The 20691-nt window shown below is 38.7% G+C and overlaps 1 protein-coding gene across 2 annotated transcripts in view; it reads left to right on the top strand.

Annotated features, from left to right (window-relative positions):
- The first annotated feature begins 14951 nt into the window (after window positions 1-14951).
- The window catches only part of erlin2 (ER lipid raft associated 2), a 39929-nt gene continuing 34189 nt past the window's right edge, over window positions 14952-20691 (top strand). For both annotated transcript variants that reach the window (XM_033972431.2, XM_055223977.1), the window contains exons 1-2: window positions 14952-15048; window positions 17502-17609. In XM_033972431.2, coding sequence (XP_033828322.1) covers window positions 14966-15048; window positions 17502-17609 — 191 coding nt within the window. In that variant the 5' untranslated portion in view covers window positions 14952-14965. The remainder of the gene's footprint in view (window positions 15049-17501; window positions 17610-20691) is intronic.

The following is a 20691-nucleotide window of genomic DNA, read 5'->3' as shown; positions in this document are numbered from 1 at the left end:
CACTTTGTTATGGTAAAATATAGACTTCCAAAAATCCACTGAACACCCTTACCCCTTTACCGTACAGAGCGATATTATGTTGCATTTGTTTTCATGTTTAGGTGAGATTAAAGTTTTCCTAGTCATTCATAAAGATTTTATCCTGGACAACAAATTATCAAGGAAATGTGGAAAAGTAAGAGAAGAGACCAGACCACAGCCAAGGTCATAAACACATTTCATCTTACATGGGCCATCGGGAAAAAATCTATTATACAAACACATATTTGACACAAAAATTATTAAATTTTAAATTATTACAATATTCAACACAAAAGAATAGGAGGAGAAAAGTATCCAGTCTCCATGAGTTCAGAAGAGTCTAATGGACAGATGGATTAAACAGTCAAAGAAATGCATGGTTCATTTCAAAACAGAGACAAGTTTACTTGCATAGCCCAATTTATACACAAAAAAATAAGAATAAGAAATGCATTAAAATCACAATACAACAAAATGTAAGTGCTCGTTATAAAATTAACATTAAAAGCGAAAAAGAGTGCATAATAACAACCTTTCAGTCATATACACAGCTAAACAGAACCGTTTTGAGCCTGCGTTTTAAAAGTAGAGGCCTGTCTCACATCTTCAGGAAGTTCCAGGTTTTAGCTGCATAAAACTAAAATGCTGATTTCCCATGTTTAGTCCTCGTTTAGACCTGGTCTAGTCCTGAATCTGGGCACCAGCAGGAGGCCGGTCCCTGAAGTTTTCAGAGTGCAAGATGGTTCATCTGGGACTAACATGTGGGAGATGTACTTTGGGGCTGGGCCATAGAGAGACTTGTTCACAAGCAGAGCTGCTTTAAAGTCTATTCTCTGAGCAACAGGAGCCAGTGCAGAGACCTGAGCACAGGACACATGTGCTCGTACCTCCTGGTTATAGTCAGGGCCTGAGTAGCAGTATTCTGTTTAAAAAAAACAAAAACAGAGGGCTGAGAAACAGTGCGGATTTCTGCAGAATCAACAAGTGAAGCACTTAACTCTTGTGTATCTCAAGGATATGAGGATATTCAAGAGGCAATGTCTTTTATGAGACATGCTACAAATAAGGGGTTGTGATTGGACAGTTCCAAACTTGGACGTTAGTTTGCTGCACTGTATGGCCTGGTTCCAGACTCTCCTGCATTCAAACAGAAAGTATGAAGGACTGCCTTGCCAGATCAGAGTCCTGTACTATATACAACTCAACGCTCAAGAAGCAAACGCTGGACTCATATGCACAAAAATTTCGTTGACTCAATTTTACTGCAAAAACTAAAACAGATTATTCAACAAAATCTTTACTGAGGCATAAATCATTACAACAAAAAACACTAAAACCAAATTGAAATTGGTTGTCATGACAAATCCCGCTTTAAAACAAGTCGAGCGTCTTCAATGTCAGAATCCAGATCTGTATCTAAATAGACCGAGTGAAGTGAGCACATTTCCTCACTGGCTCTCCACATCTGCTCCAACAAATCACTCACACAAACCACACTATTTGGCCAAGACTGCTCTTTTTTTTCATCCATATTTTGGCTCTGTGATCAGGCATCAACAACGGCTCCACTCCCCATCCAAAATGTATCAAACAGCTGTCCGGACACACTTCAACTTTCATCAGTCATTTTATAGTTCCCCTCCTCGCATAATGGGAAAGAATGGACCACATTTCTCTCATTGCTCAACACCGCCCTGAACACAAGATTTATCATTCAGTTGGTCATAAATACGATTAGTTAACAACCTTAAGATTGGGGCCAAGCAAACAGACAGTTACAATTCAATAAAACGCTTAATGTCGTGCCGTGTTTATGAGATTACGATGTCTTAAATTGCGAATATCTGGCAACGCGTGTGGACATTTTGAAAGAACTGCCTGTGCTCTGATTTAGTTTGGACGCTACACCTCAAAGATAAATGAGCGTATTTAGTAATGGTTTCGGACTGGCCCGTAAAGTTTAAAATTAACAAATGAGTGGTTGTGAGCAGAGCGAGAAAGTGAAAATAAATGATATGGCCTGGAAGGAATCTACTTAATAATTTCAAGGGAGTTTTATTAGTAACATGAGTGAGTGCGACTGAGATGTTTTTACAGATTTCAGATGATAGTTGCAAATAATACACACAAAAGGAAATACTGTATAAATCATAGAGTGTATATAGAAGTGGACTGGGGGAGTGTGACATTACAAACCTGTTGTGAATGCTGACGTAAAAAGACACCCGATTAGTCTCTTATTAGTGCTCACGTCTTGATTTAGGAGCAAAATAGCCAAATAAAAACACCAGGATCATGTAAAGCAGGTTAAATGAACATTTTAAGGTCAGAATGAGACGCGTGACAGCAGCAGTTACAGATACGACGCAGATTTTTCAATAGAAGTCAGTTAGAACCAGACTCGGATGGAACCAATTCGCTCCCACGCTCACTTCCTATTTGGAACGCAGTGGCTAGTGGGCTTTAGTTAATTCCATCTATAAATACAGTCTGTGATACAAATGAATGTATCTGTGGGAGCAATACTTTTGATTACGCCTATAATGATGATTTGATACAGTCGAGATCATAATATTACACCGATGGGAACTGAGCGCTGTTGAGGAAGCACACTTTTTATCGCTATTTTTGAAAATCATCTTACAACGTACACATTTATTATTGACTCAGTGTTAACTTGTTGCTGTATAGTTTTGGTGACAGAAACATGGTCGCTCCAAGTTGCGCTCAAACTTTCTTACAAGCAAAAACTAACTAGCTAACTGCCTTTCTCCATGTACGTAAACCATGAAAATTTGGAAAAACTGGAACTTGAACTACAAACACTTTCACACCAAGCTTAAATGTTGGTAGAATGTTTGTCCATTGATCCAAAGTTGGTGTAGTTGGAGTGGAACGACCCTGTACCTCACTAGTTGTCCATTCAATCCCAGCTGACAGGTGCGTACTGTTGCTATGTCCTTGGGCAAGACACTTCATCATCTCATCTCCTGTGTTGGTGTACTCAGGTGTACGAATGGGCGAATGGTTCCTTAATGTAAAGTGCTTTCACTAGAATGCGAACGTGACTATTTTATATTTCAAAACTACACTTACAGACTTTTACCTTCTTAAAAAAACAGAGCATTTCTAGCATCTTAATTATTCTCTGCAATATGTTTACAAGTGCTTTTCCCAACTTTCAGAAGCCAGAGCGGAGTTTTGCCAAAAAATAACTAGCATGCTAACTGCGTACGTCCTAATTTGCAAAGGCTTTGACCCTAAGGGCTGCTGTGAGGCATAACAAATTCAGAAAAATCAGGTCCAGCCACTTTAACGTCAGAAATATGACTTAGCCTATTTGGAAAAAAAGTATTCATCATTTGAGTTATTTGCTAACCCTAACCTTCCCCAAAGCCATCACTTAAAACTCCATTCTAGCCCGGTTCAAACAAACTTCATGAATATATGGCTAACACACGGTGACCCTGATCTGACGGCTGTCCCCTGGAGGAGCTAGCGTCACGGAGCACTGCTCGGCTTTGAGTGGGTCCAGATGGATGGCTAGCAGCTGTTAGCCCTTTAGCCTCCTCCCTCCCTCCGCGCCCCCATTAGCCAAATCCTGATTCTTCCAAACAGGGTCTGAATGTATTCTCACACCCGGGAGTCTCGCTGTTTTAGCCCGATGCAGTGAACAGACCTGAGAATGTTTACCCCACTCGACTACGATGTCCCTGTCTGAAGATCGAACACACCCAAGAACAGGTGGATGTGCAGGAGGAGACTTCAGGAGGACACTTTTGGATTGAGAAGATATATCGTACTGTAGAGAAGGCCATGGTATTTTCTAATGCCAACAAGTATACTATTTCTGACAAGCATAAATCAAACACATCAAACTGACCCTTCCCTTCTACATTCTGTTCAGAAGGGTGTGGAATTGGACCATAGAGCGTAAAAAACCTCCATCCAAACTTTGGACGGTCCAACCATAACTGCAAATTTGTATCACGTGTTTCTCAAATGTCGAAGATTTCTCCTCTCATAATATTCAAAACCAAACATATAACTATTCGATTCTACACTAAAACACATTGGCTTTGAAGGCTGCTTGCAAAACCGAGCTCCCGACTTAAAAAAGACGTGCAGTTGCAATGCTTCTGGCAAACCTCGGTAACACATTGCGTTGACCTTTTTCCATCCAGTGAAATTCGTTCTCTGCATTTGACCCACTTGTCCACCAGCGCCTCTGCAACCTTTCCAGATCTCCACATTTTCAGCAAAGTGTTGCTGTTGATGGCGGTACTATTAGAAAACCCCGCGCAGACACAAGAGGGAAGATTGCTAACCATTCAGCCGCTGTGACTCAAAGGTCCTGTACCCAATTCTTTCCCGTGTATTTGTGCAAAATTTGTCTTGCTCCAATGTTTTATAAGCAGCTCTTCAGGTCAAAATATGTCTGGTGCGTGCTGCCTGCATTTAATTAGAAAGCATTGTATTGTTCGATAATCAGGAAGTGTGTGTAGTTGTTGTTAGCTTTACCGTTGCTACAAAACTCTTGTAAAAATCACTGATAAACTCACTGCAGTGATTAATTAGGATGCTCGGAATGCATAAGGTATTTTTTTTAACCTTTTTAAGACAGTAAAAATCAGGTACAGCGCCTTTAATTGGACCGAATTCATGAATGTGAGCAGGGCCCCGATGTCCTTTGAAGAAACCTCAGAAAAAGTTTCAACGTGTCTGTGATGTCAAGGTCTGATAATAAACACCATTTACCATCTGCGGAACAAATGACAGAAGGTCGAGAGCAACAGAGCAACAGTTGATTATGGAAAAAAATATGTCGCAAGGTTGTTTGAGCGTAAATAGACGTGGAGGAATTCAAATTACACAAAGATAAGCACGATATGTAAGTAAGATGCTGCAGGTTGATAGGAGCAAATACAAATTCAAACACTATGAATCTTACACATTTGTGACGAAAATAAAGTTCAGTTCTTCAAAATGAGTGTGGCTTGTTTAATGTGAACAATCTGAGGTGTGTTATGTGTGTATACTGCCAATATGTGAGACTTCAGAACATTCTCATGAAGATGGATTCTTTTTATGCCGTACTGTGAAATATTACAGCCAAAGGAACAACATTTCCATGGAAATAAGCAGGAGAAAGCGCTACTCTAGGCCAAATAAGTCATGTTTGTAGAGATGCAAGCGTGCACACTGTAAGGATGCATGTTTTTTATGCTTTTTAGTGCAATAAACACAACCATAATGAAAAAAAAGTATATATTATCATCTATTATTTGGCAAAAAAGTTATATAGTCTAGTGGGGCTTTAAGTTAAGGTTAAGGTGCACTTTATTGTCTCTCTAGGGAAAATTGTCCTCTGCATTTGACCCATTCTTCAAATCCGCTGGAGCAGCCTATCAGGAGGAATGCCACAGTGTCGCACCCAGGAACCTGTCTCCAGATCTTGAGCTAGTCTTGGATAGGACTTCTTTAGTTTGAGGATTTTACCTTTACCCAATTGTTCAAAGAAAACCCATCCAGACGTGGAGAGAAACCTGCAAAAGCACAGAAAGGTCCAGGCAACAAGGGAATCAAACCTGGACATTCTTGCTTTGAGGCGTGAGTACCAGTCCGCCACCGTGCTACAAAGACAAAGTAGATTTAAAATGCACACTGTAATTGCTATCTGGGCTTATTTTTAAATAGTTTTTCCTTTTAAATATTGGCACAATGTTTAAAATTTCAAAGTGATCTCAGTAAAAAACATTTTCTGAACATATCTTCTTTTGTTGACATATTTCACATATTTAGCCCGATCACTTTTGATTTACTGAAAACCCAAAACAAAAATACACTCCCGATGCTAGCATATAAATATAGCCCAGTTTTATATTAACCTGAGCTGACCCCATGTAATGTTTACTTATGACTTACAAAAATACCTTCGTGGACCAAAACATTCTGGGCGGAGAGCTGGTTCACCTTCTCATTTCAGCTCAACGCTTACACGCACGTTGGTTCATTCCGTTTGTCCGTGCGAGTTACTCTGTTGGGTATCAGTATTGCAGACACAGCAGTAGTAGTAGTAGTAGTTTCTTTGTAGTAGTAGTTCATTGCGGCTTGCCTTGGCGCTTGCATGTTCGCGTGTCAGACTGTGATGATTAATGACCCGGGGTGTGCTCTCTTCCACTTCCTTCCCCTCTCCCTCCCTCTCTTTCTCTCTTTCTCTCTCTCTCTTCTCTCTTTCTCATTCTCTCTCTCTCTTCTTTCTCTCTCTCTCTGTGTCACTTTCTTCAGCACATGTCACAGTAATGGACGCGGGCACACGGTACAGTTTGACAGGCAGTCTTGGGTCCTGGAGGTGACTGGAGGTGGTTACATATGCAAATATAAGGCAAGGGTTTTAAATCAAAGGTGCATTTAAACGGGACATATGCAAAATCAGCTTTAATGAGGCTTTAACCTTGTTATATCAGAATCAGGGGGAAAAAAAATTAAAAAAAAAATCTGAAAACGGTTTATTGCCACTGTCGGTGAACAAAATTCTCAAACTAGGAACTTGCTTCAGTGGAATGGTGTAACAGAAAGTAATGAATAATGGTGGTAAATATAAACTATGATAAAATAAAAAATAAGGGCATGTAATAATTTCCTCACTGAAAGTTGTATTTTGATTGATAATAAAAAAAATAATAATAAAAATGAGTAGGTACTGGAGTAGTATTTGATAAGCCAGCAATCTGACCAGAACTGAAGCTCATACTATGGATCATATCTGTACGACCTGAGGGATTACACAGGCACATTTTGATTGATGTATGCATGTTTGAATAATCAAGTATTGTCCTCCATTTGAGGCTTTAGCGCTCAGAGAGTCTGTTTTCACCTACCTCCTACGCCACTTTGCTGTATTTGGTTCCAATCAGACTTTGAGTCATACAAAGTAGGGTTAAAATCACATTTTCTACATACATGGCATTACGTTACTTTCTATTGAGCCACTATCAGTCCTACAGTTTTGAACAGGAAGTCAATGGGCCAGTGTCAAAATATTGACGATAATCTGCTTACGTATGTTATAGTTCAACTTGGTTCAACTGACGAACTAGGCACTGTCAAAATGATTGTTATGTCATATTAAAAGTAGTTATTTTACAATGACTGAAATCACAAAATCACTTTTATTTGACAGTGATGCAGTGGCATATTTGGTGTTAGGAATTTGCATGTTCTGCCTGTGTCTGTATGGATTTCCTTTCATTACTCCTGTTTCCCCATCAATTGTTGTTAGGTCCCCCTCCGCTGCAATGTAGGACTTACTCCTGACATGGGTCAAATGAAGTGGACAAACTTGTGGGAACAATGAGGTGTGCCATACATAAACATTATGGTTGTGTTATATCTTAAAACTAGTGATGGGACTTTCAGCTCCTTTGTGGGATCTGAATCTTTTGGATCCATTCTCTTCAAAGAGCTGTTCAAAAGATTGGCTCTTTTACTATTTATTTATATTTATATGACAAAAGCCAATGTGAGAACTCATTTAATCTACAAACTATGAAAAAAATGTTGCACTACAATAAAAAATACATAAAAAAATAATAAAATAAAAAATGCATTAATAATAATAATAATAATAATAATAATAATAATAATAATAATAATAATAATAATAATAATAATAATAATAATAATAATAATAATAATAATAATAATAATAATAATAATAATAATAATAATAATAATAATTCACTACTTAAAACCAAATGTCCATAATGTTATTTGTCTTGTGTTACAGGTAAGTTTCTCTCTCAAAATCTTACTGTGTTTAGTGTTTCAGTCCCATGACACATGTGGCCATGGAAAAAGACAAAAAAGTGCCAACAAATGGATGAAAAGAATCAGGAGTAAAGAGGATGGATGGAGAGAGAGGGGAGAGTGTAGATCTTGCAAAAAAAAACAAACACAGGAACTTCAATTAATGTCAAAAATAAAGAAGAAAAACTAGGCCACATCTTAAACAGCAGCTCCTGTTGATAACCCCAGGAGCCCAAAACTCCAAAGCAAGCAATTGTCTGCATCAACGCCAACCTACAAACTAACGGACACATCTCATCCATCACCGCGCCGCTCGCTAGAATTTCCAAATCCCATCCAGCTCCTTTAGCAATCTCCAGATAAAGACATGACAGCGGCCTACAGACTTCACTAAGAGACTGAAGACACATGGTCACGGGAAAAAGACTAAAAATGCCAATAAACGGATGAAAAGAAAATAGAAAAATGAGAAAGGAAGAGAGAGGGATAGAAAGAAGGGAAGAGGGTAGTGTCTCGCCACAATAGGAACTTCCAATCATGTTAGAAATATACAAGAAATTGTAACAACAGTGGCTTACAGACTTTATCAAGAAACCAGAGACCATGAATGTATTAAAATAACTTGGTATTGCTAGCTTTGGGTTGTCTTGAGTTGCATTAGGATGATGGGTACTACAACTAAAAAATCCCCCCTACCCAGAAAGGATTTTTCTCATAGAGCGCAATGTAATCACGAACTGCCCGTGTTCGACTGACAGGGCACCTACAACTTTCACAAAGGTTGAATTTTGTGGTGATTTTTCCTTATTTTCTGATCATAAACTTTTCCTCACCCCAAAACGTAGCCTTTTGTCTTAAAAACAGCTTTATAATTATTAGCTTTGGCTACGCTCTATGTCCGCTCTACCTAAGCTCAAGCGCTGATTGGTTAGAGCGGTCACGTGGTACGACATGAATGAACATGTGGGTGATCCCAAACTGTCATGAACGAGCCGCAGGTTTAAAAACATGGTTCACAAGCGTCCTGGAAGTTTAAACATTATCATTTATTATTTGGTGGTCAGGGGAGATCCGGACATACCTAGCCACTGAAGGCTAAACGACATGCGCCATTGAGAATGACCCAGTGACTTCAATGGGCGACCATGTTTAGACCCTGGTTTGCCGAAGAAACCTTTGTGGTCATGGAAAAAGACAAAAAAAAAACTCCAAACAGAAGAAAACCAGGAGAAAAAGACGAGAAAGAGCAAGAGAGAGATGGGGAGAGGTTAGTGTCTTGCTTATATCGCCCTACACAATAGGAACTTGAATTCATGTCAGAAATACACAAGAAAAACTATAAGTGACATCATATGAAGTACCTCTCGTTACGTTTTTTTCAATAACATTTTTTAAAAGATTTTGTCCAAAAACTTGCCCAAGACCCCAAAGCAAGCAACTGTATGCAACAGCGCCAACCCACAACCCTACAACACCACGCCGCTGGCTAGCATGTCCAAACCCCATCCATGTCTTTTACCAATCTCCAAATAAAGCCATGACAGCGGCCTACGGACTTAGAGACCGAAGACACATGCGGTCATGGAAATAGACAAAAAAAATGCCAATATTCAGTTCAATTCAGTTTTATTTATACAGCACATTTAAAATGCAATTTAAGCTGCCTGAAGTGCTTCACACAAAAGTCAACAAAAATAGATAAAATAAACGGATGAAAAGAACCAAGAGGAAAGAGGAGAAGAAAGAGGGATGAGGGTAAGTCTTTCATATCGGATTGAAAATAAAAATAACTTGTATCACACATCACAAACATTACAATAGGAACTTGTGAAACTTGAAATCATGTCTGAAATACACCAGAAAAACTATACACATATGCCACATCATAAAAAAGTACTTTGTGTAGCTTTTTTCAACTTTTTACTCACAATCAACGTAGCGCTAGGTAGGATTTCCAAACCCCATCCATGTCTTTTAGCAATCGCCAAATGAAGCCATGACAGCAGCCTACAGACTTCACTGAGAGACAGAAGACATGTGGTCGGGAAAAAGACAAAAAAATGCCAACAAACGGATGAAAAGAAGCAGGAGAAAAGAGAAAGAAAGAGAGAAATAAAGAGGAAGGGATGGAGAGAAGGGGAGAGGGTAGGTCTTGCATGTGTGCGAGTTCCCAGCCTGTCAGGAGCTGTCAGGGGGTGATTTATGGCACCAGGACCGGGAGCTAGTCTCCGCTGCCAGCGCACTATTGTTACAACTGACAGCTAATGAGGCCGGACGGGCTTTCAAGCACTGCACTTAACACAGGGCTCCGTCTGCACCAGGCAGCCAGACGCAAGCCCGCGAGCAAGGCCCACTCTTTCATTTCTCTGTTACTCCTTCGCTTTCTCTTCCTACTTTCTCTCTTTCTTCCACTGCTACCTTTTTCTCCTCTATAATACTATCTCTCCTCTCTACTTTCTCTCCCCTCTTTCTCTCTCTCTCAAAAGCTGCTTTTCTCTCCCTCTCTTTCTCTCTCTGTCTTTATCCTATACTGCCTCTCTACTCCAAGGCTGCCTCTCTCTCTCTTTCTCTCTCTCTCTCCCCTTCTCTTTCTCTCTCTCTCTCCCTCTCTATGTCGCTATCCTCTAGTTTCTCTCTCCCAAAGCTGTCTCTCTCTTTCTCCCTCTCCCTCTCTCTCTCTCTCTCTTTCTCCCTCTGTCTCTATCTCCTACTTTCTCTCCCCCAAGGATGCCCCTCCTCCCTCTCTCTATGTGTGTGTGGGTGAGTGTCTCTATCTTCTTTTCTCTCAACCCGTATTGAGCGTTTTCCCTCTCTCTCTTTGCCCTCTACTTTCTCTCTCCTCTTTCTCTCTCTCCAAAGCTGCCTTTCTCTTGCTCTCTCTGCCTCTCTACCCCAAGGCCGCCTCTCTCTCTTTCTCTCTCTCTCCCCTTCTCTCTCTTTCTCTTGCTCTATCTCTCTCTCCCTCTCTATATCTCTATCCTCTAGTGTCTCTCCCCCAAAGCTGTCTGTCTTTCTCTCCCCCTCTCTCTGTCTCTCTCTTTCTCTCACTCTCTCTCTCCCCTTCTCTCCCTCTCTATGTCGCTATCCTCTAGTTTCTCTCTCCCAAAGCTGTCTCTCTCTTTCTCCCTCTCTCTTTCTCTTCCTCTCCCTCTGTCTCTATCTCCTACTTTCTCTCTGCCAAGGATGCCCCTCTCTCTTTATGTGTGTGTGTGTGTCTTTGCCCTCTACTTTCTCTCCTCTTTGTCTCTCCTCTTTCTCTGTCCTATGCTTTCTCTCCCCCCTTTTTCCCTTTCTTTGCTCATTATAACTCTCTTTTACAAACCCAAATCTCTCTTCTTTTTTTCTCTCTCTCTCTCTCTCCAATACCTCTTTCTCTTTCAATCTCCCTGCTTTATTTTTTCTTACATCTTTCTCTTGTCGGTCTTTATTTTACTCACTCTTGGTCTCTCTCTCTTACTTTCCCACCCTCTCTCTCTTCTTTTTCTCTCTTCCTTTTCATTAATTCTTTACTTTTTTCTCTCTTCTCTTTCGCTCTTTCTTTAGACCATTATCATAGACTGTATAAAGAAGTCGACCAAGCGAGTGTGACGTCACCCGTAGCGTTCGGCTCCAGTCAAATGAAGCTCATCGGGGCTAACAGTTCAATATAGTCTGAAGGAAACGGACGCTTAGCAACAATTTCAACCAAACCTGTTCCTAACGCTAGCAGGAGCGACCTCGGGGAACGAAACAAAACTGATTTGTCTGTTATTAACGTCCATGCCTCGATTTACGCACATAATACCAAGAGTTTTTCAATAGAAAGTGAATTGCAGCCAGAGCCAATGCAGCCGGAAGTGCGCCCATGCTAACCGTTAACTACACATGTAAACTTGACCTTTTATGTAACTTTTCTAGCCAAATTTTGTTACTTAAGTAAAAGTACAGATACGGAGTAGGTGAAGTGTCTTGCCCAAGGGTACAGATGAAGACGTTAATACAGGCTACACATGGTAATACAGTTTAAAAAGTTTGAAGCGACTTGAATTGATACTTAGCTTATCAAATTTGCGAACTTAATTTGGGATTTTTACTCTACGTTAGCAAATGAATCGAATTACAGAAAAGAAACTGTTCAAGCGACCTTTCTCTGTACTGGATTATGGAGATAGAACCTCTACTTTGAAACCTTTAGATCCACTCTTTCACTCAGCCGTTCGTTTCATAACAGGTGATGAATTTAGCCAAAGGTTGACCATCACGATCTGTCAGAAAAGAACAGCTCTGTATAAAATGTATTTATAAGGCACTACTTTGACAGACTGCCTGAATATCTCACTTGTTTGTTGAACTTTGATATGGGAATTTTTAATATAAGAACTCATGACTGTCGACGTCTAAAAACTGGCCGCACTAGAATTGAAATGGGGTTATTTTGCTTCCCAAAAATAGAATAAATACGAAAACTGGATACATTGGTGCCACTAATGCACTTTAATAATGGTGATAAACATTAATGCGCCTGTTTTTAATGTTTTAAATTGATGTATTTACTTGTTTTGTTTGTATTTTGTGTGTATTTTTCTGTATTTGAACAAGACACCCATAAAAAGCCTGACTCTGAGTGCTGTCATTGCGCTCTCCCTGTGTAAAAAAAAAGAGTTTAACAGTTGCATTTTATCTATTTGATCTCATTTTGAAACATTTAAACACATTTGTACCACCCAATATTTGTTTTCAATATAATTCCCTGAAAGATAATTTAGTTACGCTTAAATAAATCTGTGCAGGCTCAACGCTGTGTACCTAAACACACCATTGCCTGCTGTATTTTATTAGCCTGTTTCGAAACCATTTAACTTGCACATGGCCTTTCTGCTACGAGGACCTCTCTCTGTAATGACTACCAGAGATTTCGGCTGTGCACCCTTCCTCCCTCCCCTCTCCTCACCCACTCACCCTTATACACGCCCCCCCCCCCCCCCCCACACACACACACCCCACACTCCTCCCCCTCCTCCCACTGGGCCCCTGGTTCCTTGTCAGTCGTGATTAATGGCTCTCGGGCCCCGGCGCGGCTCTCACTGCCAGTTCCAGCCATGTTCCCTTGATACTTAATGAACTCTGACAAACTTCTTCTCTCCCTCGCTGTTGTTCTCTCTCTTTCTCTCCCCCTTTTTCTCCTCCTCTCTCCCAGTTTAAAATGCACAGCACAGAACCGCCGCACTGCCACATAGGGGTTAGGGTCTGGCCCCCTTTGTAGACGTCCCAGGAGGGTGACGACTAAAAATAAGGTGCCAGAGTCGTTTTAGTGCAAGGTGCTTATATAGTGGACTGCTGTTTCCAATGGCTGGCTATGTACAAGTGAGGTTAACCAACGTGGACTCGTCTGATGGCTTCGTTAAACACATGATCAAGTGCTGTAGTTTTGTTTTAATAGGGCTTTTCTGATGCTGCTCGGTGTCACTTGAATAGGCTAATAAGTAAGCTGGGTATATGCAAGGATTCAGAGTGATGAGGAGCTAGGAAAAAGAAACACAATATTACATAGAGGTTTGCGGAAAAGTCTCCAAAATGTTGCCTGTAACAGTTTAAGTTGAAATATCCCAACATTCTAGCTTCCATATAGGTTAATTTAAGATTGAGACATTGAGGTGAGGATTGGTCACACACACACACACACACACACACACACCCACACACACACACACACACACACACATTGCTTCTTTCAGATTACATCACAACATTATAGAGGCTGATAATATCTAATACAGATGGGGGCAGTGAAAATGAATATCGTTAAAATCCTGTTTTTGTTGTAATACGGTGAGGTCTGGGGTCTATTCGCTGATACAAATGATCAGGTTCAGCATTTCTGAGTGCACCTTTTAGATATTTCATGTCAAAGTACAATTAATCGATAGGAAAACTGTCTTTTGTCCCGCATCTGGGAGCATGACATCATCACATTTTAGAATATGAAAACCACCAATAGAGTTTTAAGCCCCGCCTCCATCTGCAGTTATGACATGAATGCAACATGTTGACATCATATCCCAATAAAATGTTAAAAAGCAGTGCTGAATACTGAAGAAGACCAACAGTGGTATAAAGCTCTTGTATGGATTTATGTAGGTAAATGACATGGTCTTTGTCGCCATCTGCTGTTCATGCTCAAGAAAATGCAGCCTTATAGTATGAACTGGTTTAAGAAGCACATTGACTCAGACTAGTTGCCTTTACACTTTAAATAAGCTCAGGCTGTAACATAGTAACAGGCTATCGCTTAAGAAATATTTTGACCCTCAGTCGTTCAGGTCTGATCCAAAGTAAAAGCCTCAGTTAAATCTGTCAACTGGATAAAAAGTTTTGCTGCTCATCCAAGACGCTTCTTCAGTTCTGGTCAGATTGCTGGTGGACACTGCCTTATATCTACTCGAAGGGAGGGGCTACCTACACTGAAACTGTAAACAGCTATTATCTCTACTGGCTCACCCTATTGTTCTTTGTTTCTTTTGTTTATTTTGGGTTTGAGGGTGGAGTTATAGATGGGGGAGAGATTATGTCTCAGGCCCCCATTCCTGTTTAAGGAAGGATCGTCTTTCTTAACAAAAATAGCTTCTTTAACTCCCCGCTCAAACCATTTCTTTTCTCTGGCTAAGATCCGTACCTCAGTATCAACAGTTGTATAAATCACTATATCACTATGTCACGATATAAGATACTACCTTTATACTACTACTACTGTTATATCAATTTACTTGAACCATAATTAATCTACCTGCAGTGATAGTTTTGCACTGTTGTTCTGCCCAAAACTCTGCATTTTTCTAACCTCTATATTCGGTCAAAGTATTTAGCCTGGTGTCATGAGTTGGGAGAACAGGACAAAACTGTTACTTTCCCTAAAGAATCCAGATTTTGGGGGATGCATACTCAAAACATAGACTACATCAGGCCCTAGTTTGATAATACCGGGCCTGATATATGCATAGGATAATGTAATGTGATAAAACAGTGCAGTTAAGGCAGCATACCTGACCTTTTAGTAACTGTGACCTTTTAACAGCTGTCCCTTTTCCTGGTCTCCACTAGAGGGCGCCACGGCCACAGCGCGGACCTCCAAACCTGAGGAGCAGGAAGATGGATCAGAATGAGCGCAGAGGAAGAGGTGGAGGCAGCAGCAGAAGCAGGTGCCTCTGAACCAAACCCGAGCCATCTCCGCCGCCAACACAGGTAAATCACACCACATTTACCGGCCGACCTGTGAGGACTTGTCTGTCACATCACCGGCGAGAATATAGCGGTTTTTTGCGCTAATTCCGCCGCGAAACAAGCGACAATAACATGAATATGCTGTTAGCTAAGCGGCTGCAAGGTTATCCCCATGCTTATCCTTTGATCATTATTAAGTTTTAAATGCAATAAGATCAGATTGTTCCTAGCACAAAACTACAATCTCACAGTTTACCTAATATTGATAAAAGATTGTCAGTCATTATGTAGTTGTTAAGTATTGAAACTTGCAAGATGCTACCGCTGTTAGCTTCTCAGTTGGCGCACGAATTCCCTTCATATACAGTGGAAATTACGAAAGATAGTGAGATAAATCATGCAGCGCGTCATTTTTGAAACAATCTTACAACATTTAAGATTCTAATGATGTTTATCTTTCATTCGGCTTGCGCAAAATGTTTACAAAAAGCCTTACACTTACCGCTAACTTGTTCAAACTGACTTAAGTTCATAATGCTGAATTTGCAGTGTGAAGTAAACAGTTATACAAATCAGCTACTTCACCCATAGATTTGCATTGGAAATTTCAAAATAATAGACAACACTGTTAAAGCAAGATTCAAATAAGTAATTATACCCTGCTTGACGTATGTTAATAGTATTCTTCAGAAACTGTTGTTGTTTTTTGTTTTCAGATCAGAAGTTGTCATTTTAACAGCAGGAATATGAATATTCAATTCTGCTATTGTAATAAAAATCTATTCAATCTTTACTATTTGTCTTTACATTTGTCAGATAATGTATTCGCTCTTCCCAAATGATTTTGAGTTAGATACTGTACTTTCTTTTACATTACCATGTTCCATAGTGGTCCATGGGTGTATACTAGTCTTTATGTTTTATACTTGTTCTGATACAGCTCAAGATCATTCCAAAGCTATTCAGGAAAGGTTCATTTCTGTCCTGTGAATGTGATTTTTTTTTCTTTTTAGTATCAATACCTGCTCAAATGAGTTTTGATGCTAGTTTCAATAAAGATTAGTATCTGATTATTGAAACTTTTGACAACCCTAGTTTGTACAAGGCAGGGTCACTGTGATTTCGCACTTTAGCCTCAATCCTATTTGCGTACACCAAGGTCACGAGCTGAGGAGCGACTGATGGCTAAGTTGCTAAGCCTCAGCAGATAAGAAAAGCAGTGTGTGTGGTGCTACAAGCTGTAAGCCATGTGTGCAGAAGGATTCTCTGGAACGCTGCCCATTGATTTGTCTGTTTACACAGCATAAACCTGTTTTTATTCATACAGGTAGCTTTACATGCGTGCCAAGTAACACTGAGGTTTTCTTGTTACGCAATTTAGCTAAGAAAACCTTTTAAAGATTTGGACGGAGAAGCAAAGTGATAATCAGAATAATGAATGAACTTGTTTTAATGCAAATTAGATGGCATATTCATGTTTTGTTTTGGTTTTCATTCAATTTTCCTGATATGTTTATGTTATGTTTATACAATAACTGTATAAGTATTGATTATTAGGGGCATTTTATCACAAATAAATCAAAATAACAAAGGCTGCGTTTTTATTTTATTTCTAAGACTATTAGTATTAAAATCAGTTATGCAAGCAACAAAATAGTAGGTCTGTCATAATAACACAATATAAAGTGTGATATAGTGCTGAAGTAAATATAAAAACAAAACAATTATAAATCTACCATATATAGCTAATCTTAATCTAATAAATTGCAATAAATTATCATATAGTCAAAAAATAACCAAAAATGTCCCAGTACTGCAAAGTAAAGATACACACGATTGATATTGATCCCCCAAAATAGTTGTTGTATATTGAATAAGTCAATATAATATTTTTTATATAGTGTCTTTTATACGTTTATATAGTCTTTTTACACGTGTCTTATGCTACATGCTGTTCATATTTATTTATTTTTATTTTTTATTTTTTTTATTATTAGTGTTCTTAGATGTTTGAAATGTGAGCTCTGTACTAATCCTGATATAGAATTTGTAAATTGCTAATCTAATCTCAATAATAAAACCACAATGACAGTTGGGCTGGGCAAGATGCTGATAAAAAAACTCAAACCGTGATCTCATTCCTGTATGCTCAAACAGGCACTTTTTTCCCCACCCTCTCCTCCTATTGGGTAGTATCTGAGTGAGTGGTGAATTTAACCAATCACAGTGAATTTGAACTTTCAGAAGAAGAAAATTACTTTATTTACCTTTTATAGGCAATGTAAAGCTACTATGTTTACAGGAATTATGATCAAATCGAGATTGTGTTCTAACTCCAAGAAAATTCTGATATTATTTTTGCCCACTCATAAATTACATTCATGCAGCTCATATTTTTCAAACATTCTGATGGACAACATTTTGCGCTAACAATTTTCTTCCAATTCTTAACTCTGCATTTGTTCTTCCGACAGGATGGCCCAGTGGGGAGCCATATTGGCCATAGTGGCGGCTTTGGGAGGAGCAGCTATTTTAGCTTCAGTTCATAAAATCGACGAGGGCCACACAGGAGTTTATTACAGGTAAGACAAGCAAACAACAACAACATCTGCTCCAAGTCTGTTTAACACCTGCCAGTTTACATGGATTCAGACTATGAAATGGTAATTACATACAGCTGTGATCCTTTGCAATAGTACATAAATGTTTACAGTGGCAGTAAAATGCATATACATATATATGCACATGGAAAAAACTAATATAATTTTTGCAGACTTGCCAGGGGATAGTGGCAGTGAATTTACATTTATGGAGGAAAGGCAAAAGTATGGAAAAGTCATTTGATTATGTTATTTTATTTAAGTTTTTAAAAGTAACAGAAAACTCAAAAGCAGCTAAGAGCATATTGTGTAACTACCCTCTTCCCTGTACATATTTTTAGCAGATATTCATAAAGTAAACAAAATACAGTGGGGTAAAAAAGTTGCTCAATTTTACCAATTGTGCAAGTTGTCCTACTTAAAACTTTCAGCATGACAATGATCCCAAACATGCGACAAAGGAGTGGCTTCATAAGAAACATTTCAAGGTCCTGGAGTGGCGTAGCCAGTTTCCAGATCTCAACCCCATAGAAAATCTTTGGAGGGAGTTGAAAGTCCATGTTGCTCAGTGATATCCCCAAAACATCATTGCTCTAGAGGAGATCTGCAGGAGGAATGGGCCAAACTACCAGCAACAGTGTGTGAAAACCTTGTGGAGACTTACAGAAAACATTTCACCTTTGTCATTGCCAACAAAGGGTATATAACAAAGTACTGACATGAACTTTTGTTACTGACCAAATACTTATTTTCCACCATAATTTGCAAATAAATTCTTTAAAAATCAGACAATGTGATTTTCTGGATGTTTTTTTCTCATTTTCTCTCTCATAGCTGAAGTGTACCTATGAAGTGGGAGAACATGCACAATTGGTGGCTGACTAAATCCTTTTTTCCGCACTGTATATGCTAGTATAATTTTAATACAGTGAGCTCAAAAATATACTATTACAAATAAATGAAAAATAAAGCCTTAATGACCAATAATATCACTTTATATTCAACCGAATGCCCTTAATATACTTTAATTTGTGCATTGTATTTTTAAAAAAAAATCTGTTTTACAAATATTTTCAAACATTTACAGTTTTCTCAGTAGTACAAAAATTCATGGTTATAGTCATAGTTGCATCTTACTTAATTGTAACGTGTGGAGTCCCTGCCCATTTTTGGATGAAAAGATCCTGCTTCAGTCAATGGTGATAGATACAAATTGTTGAATGTTCTCTATTTTGGTGTAAAATATTGAGAACAAGCCACCAGAACCTTGTGAGAACAGCCGGTCTTTCTCACAGATGTATGAAATCAATGCCAACGGATGACAAAGGGTGGTTTTAGAGAAAATATCAGCTGACTAGTGCTAGCTTCCGTCTGCTCTGGGTGAACGGCTCCACACAATGGACATCTTATGGAGTACAAACCCATTCATCTATTTAATTGCTAGTTTCTGACTAGAAAATGCTATAAATATTCAACCATGTGTTTTATTATTGGATCCAAAATTAATACTTTTGTTCACTGACCGTAGCAACTAGCCCAAATGAGCTTACGATAAACAAACCCACAAAAATGCACGTAACGTTGTTTAAACCACTGAACTATACAGTGTAGACTGCAAATATTTAATTTAACTACCAGTACATGAAATCAAACAAAATAAATACTGTAGTTAACCTCAAGTTTCATCCAAAAATAACACAATACAGAGTAAATGTTGTGAGTAGAAAGGCTGCCTGTTTATTCTGAGAAATACCAATAAAACCTAGCACATAGCACACTTACGAACTCATGAGTCACACAGAGGAATAATTCATTTCATTTATTTATATTTTGATGATCAGGTCATGTATCCTAAACCTGAGGTGTTTGATATGAAGGAGTATGTATATTAGTTTTGGCATGTGTAACTTATTCTAGTGGCTCTCAAAGCAGCACCAAAGAAAACTACTGGATCTATATCAAATATGTCCAGGTGTAATCTTAGGCTAAACTAGGTCCAAAAATGGCACTTGTGTGTACATTTACTGTATTTTTACGACTGTTTTCCATTTCCTTTGGAAGTTATGAGTTTGGTTTTGTTTGGTCTCAGAAGGTTTGCGTTGGCAGATGATGCCAAAACTAACCAACTCAAAACCTTGAAAAATGCCTAGTCATGTCGGTTTTCCCCAAAATAAATCATGTATTTTTGTGCTTAACACAGTAAAACTAATTGTCAACCTCTGGGCAACAAAATAATAGCGTATCGTATAGTAATAATAATGCTGGTCATATTTCAGTATTTTTCTATTATAAATGCTCCTAGATATTTGAAATGTGAGCTCTGCACTGAATCCTGATATAGGATTTATACATTGCTAATCTAATCTAAACTCAATAATTAATAAAAACACAATGACAGTAGGGCTTGGCAATATGGTGATAAAAAAATAAAGTGAGTGACAGTTGGATTTAACAGTGAATGTGAACCTTCAGAAGAAGCAAATTACTTTATTTACCTTTTAGAGGCTATATAACGTTACTATGTTTACTTGGAGCTAGATCTCAATTTCGATTTGATTATGATTCAAGAAAATCATGCTATATTTTAATAGTAGCAGTAAATAACTCATAAACATTCTTATGAACAAAATGTTGCCCTTAAAATTTCCAATTCTTAACCCTGCGTTTGTTCTTCTGACAGGATGGCCCAGTGGGAGCCATGTTGGCCTCAGTGGCTATAGTGGCTTACTATTCCTCTAAAAAAGGACACAGTAAATCAGCTGACACTTGTTTTTACATTTACTGTAATTTCATGGGATTTGTGAGTGAGTTTGGTTTTGCTTGGTTATTTTTGACATTATCCGGCATACCAACACAAGACCTTAAAAAAATGTCTAGTCATGTCAAATAAACCATGTATTTTTGTACTTAACAAAGTCAATCTAAGTGACATACTGCATACTACTTTTTTACCTGTCCTCCAAACTATGTTTTTAGGCCCCCCACGACTGTAAATGTCATATGTTTTATATTTAAGATAATCATTCTGGGAATTCTCAGAAGCTAATAGTGTGTGTAAATGACT

Source organism: Periophthalmus magnuspinnatus, chromosome 9 (assembly GCF_009829125.3).
Source record: "Periophthalmus magnuspinnatus isolate fPerMag1 chromosome 9, fPerMag1.2.pri, whole genome shotgun sequence".
NCBI lineage: Eukaryota > Metazoa > Chordata > Actinopteri > Gobiiformes > Gobiidae > Periophthalmus > Periophthalmus magnuspinnatus.
Note: the sequence above shows the minus strand (reverse complement) of the source record. Positions and strands in the feature narration are given on the sequence as shown.